The sequence below is a fragment of the Propithecus coquereli genome, unplaced genomic scaffold (genome assembly GCF_000956105.1).
Source record: "Propithecus coquereli isolate 6110/MARCELLA unplaced genomic scaffold, Pcoq_1.0 Scaffold111, whole genome shotgun sequence".
Classification (NCBI taxonomy): domain Eukaryota; kingdom Metazoa; phylum Chordata; class Mammalia; order Primates; family Indriidae; genus Propithecus; species Propithecus coquereli.
This window is the reverse complement of record NW_012135081.1, coordinates 674,466-677,554: the sequence shown is the minus strand read 5'-3', so window position 1 is coordinate 677,554 and position 3,089 is coordinate 674,466. Positions and strand designations below refer to the sequence as shown.

The 3,089-nt window shown below is 36.2% G+C and overlaps 1 protein-coding gene across 1 annotated transcript in view; it reads right to left on the bottom strand.

Annotated features, from left to right (window-relative positions):
* SPATS2 (spermatogenesis associated, serine-rich 2) overlaps window positions 1–2,551 on the bottom strand; it is a 63,953-nt gene extending 61,402 nt beyond the window's left edge. Inside the window, exon 1 of the mRNA XM_012653668.1 lies at window positions 2,278–2,551. Coding sequence (XP_012509122.1) covers window positions 2,278–2,302 — 25 coding nt within the window. The 5' untranslated portion in view covers window positions 2,303–2,551. The remainder of the gene's footprint in view (window positions 1–2,277) is intronic.
* Window positions 2,552–3,089: the final 538 nt, after the last annotated feature.

Here is a 3,089-nt window from a genome sequence, read left to right as displayed (position 1 = left end):
CGGGCATGGTGGCTCATGCCTGTAGTCCCAGCTGCTCGGGAGGCTGAGGCAGGAGGATTGCTTGAGCCCAGGAGTTTGAGGTTGCTGTGAGTTAGGCTGACACCACGGCACTTTAGCCCAGGTAACAGAGCAAGACTCTGTCTCAAAAAAAAAGAAAAGAAAAGAAAAGAATTTGAAGGCAATAAAACAAAAGCTAGAAAATAGATGATAAAAATAGAATGAAAAGAACGCAGATTGCAAAGTTAAAGAAAAACTGAAAAAACACGATTAAGAAGTCAGAAATAGCAAGAAGCAGAATAGACACAGATGAAAACAGAATGAATGGAATGAAGGAAAGCCTTCAGAAGAAAAAAACAGATTAAAAACAACTAGAAGATAATATTAGAGCACAAAAAATGATACAATCTAAGGATAACTGGAATCAATATAGGTACTCAAAAATTATAGGACTCAATAAAGGGAACAGAAAAAGCATTCACAGACAATATACAAGAAAATTCCCTTGAAATAAGAAAGACCTGAATCTGTTCACTCCCCACCACCTCGAATCCATCAGAAAAAAATCCCATCTGTTCTACCTTTAAAACACACATCCAGAACTGGACCACTTCTCACCACCTCCACTGCTGCCTGTCTCTCTTGTCTAAGTCACAACCATCTCTCACCTACACTGCTGTGATCAGTATTATAATAGCCTCCTAACTGGCATCCTAAGTCTTCTGCCACTCTCCTGCTTCTATTTCACTTCAGCTGCTTTTAAAATTATAAGACAGATTATGTCCCAATTCTGCTGCTCAAAGCCCTCCAGCAGCTTCCCATTTCATTAAAAACAAAAGCCAAAGTCCTTACAGTGGCCTAACTGGTCTTATCTGTTCTAATGCCCTGCCCCCATCCTCCCTTTACCTCTCTGACCTCCCGATATCCTCTCACCTCAAGTACTTCACTGAGCAACACTGGCTTCATTATCATTCTTTTTTTTTTTTTTTTTTTGAGACAGAGTCTCACTGTGTTGCCCGGGCTAGAGTGCCGTGGAGTCATCCTAGCTCACAGCAACCTCAAACTCCTGGGCTCAAGCGATCCTCCTGACTCAGCCTCCAGAAGACTCCAGTTTTAAAGAGATCAAAGCAATCTGCTGAAGTTAACTTTTTTAGGAAAAATTAAATGCTAAACTTTTTAGATGAAATTATTTTATTTTCAAGTCCAGAGTCCTATTTTTATTACAGTATTTCTCATTTGCAGGAGGAAAACAGATGCTCAATGTTTCAAGCATTACTGGGAAAAAAACAAACAATTATGATGACTAAGAAAAAACAAACTTAGGTTATAAAAAACTTCGCAATTTATAAATCTCCTTCCATAAATAATTCAGCTTCTTCAGTAATCTAGCCATTCCTTAGAGCTCAGATTTTCTTCATACAGTAAGTCTATATGAAGAAAATACAATATAATGAAACTACAGCTTTCAAAACCACAAGCAGCTCTGATATATTACTCTCTTATGAAGTTTTTGAACTGCCAAGTCAAAATGAAGTTTAAAAGTGTTTCCATGAAATTTAACATGTGAGACCTGGATCTATGGAGCTTTGTTTTGAATTAAAGAACATCAATTTTAAACTGAAAATTAAATCGAATGAGGGGGGAAAAGCCAGGATACCTACAGTCATTCTTTTAATAAATATATTCCAATAACATATAATAGTTCTAGTCCTATTGTTAAATTTGTCCCTTTAAATTTTTGCAGCTATTCTAGGAAAGTTGAAAAGGTATTACAGAGCCTTTGTTGTCCTTCCCCTCATTACAACTACTCTTGATATTTCCTGACTTTCTCTGCACCTTATATTTTGCTTTAGATAAGAAGCTAGAGTAACCGTCCCGGAAGGAAAGCTAAAGAAGGAAACAAAAACCAGAAGCATTTACTCTTGCTCCATTTCCTTTCTCCAGTGAAATGTCAATTCAAAGGATATAGAATACCCTGCCGTAAGTTATCTCCTACCACATCTCCCTAACACATGTTCACTCTCCAAAAATGCATCTCCAAGATGCATTTGGCTTTCCTGTAAGTATATTACAATTTGATGTTTGTATGAGTAGAAAAGCAATTGTTATACAAATTAATTTCCAGACTAGTAATACATAAAGCTATAATCTAATATCCATGAATACTTGTAAAATCATTCAAAATACATTATTAGGACAGTTTTGAAATATATAGATATAAGTGGGGATCATTGCTCTACAACTACACTTTTAACAATTTATGTCCACATGTAATCTTACCCTTCTGGCTTTGTTTCCTAGACATTGCAGTATCTTTGATCTCAAAAAATACGGAAGAAAAGTATCCTTTTGCTTTGTGGTTCTGAGTGCAGGTATCTCTGATTTAAACGGGCAACAGAAGTCTGTAGTTAGAAGTGATAAATACAAAATCCTGGTTGTTCAAAATTCTGCTCACTAGCTGTTAATCTGCTTTCCTTCTCTGGTATCAACTTCTTGTCAGGAAGTATCATTGCATACATTCATGTCTCTTTTTCCAGGGAGATTCTAGAGGGAAAAACACAAACACATATTCACTATTATAATAATGGCTATCTATACAAAATTTCTGACTGATATCCACAGGGTTTACTTTGTATTTCTCTAAACAAAACTAGGTTTTTTTTAAGTACTCTAGAAAGAATACAGTTGTTGAAAAGCAGTATTTTTCTCCTTAAGAAAATTTAATCTTAGAATCAGATCATCTTCTTAGTTTAGAAAGCATGCTTTCTTAGTCTTCTTATTTTCTGTATCCTATCTCAAATACCTCATCCTCATCTCTGCTTCACAATTGAAAATAATACCTCTTACCACTCCCTGAGATCTTTCTTGCCACCTGATCTTCCCTTCCAAATCAAGGGTCTCGTCTCTTCCTCTAGAATTTCCTATATCTAACCTCTCCTCAGGCTTCCCAGTTCAAATACAGCTGTAAGAAACTTGGGCGGGAGTGGGGAGGTGGGTTGATGCCAATGGAGAGAGTGCAAAGGAATTTTAATATGGAAAATTGAAAAAATAAAATGAAATTAGTCAATACTACAGGAAGTTTCTCTAAGTTA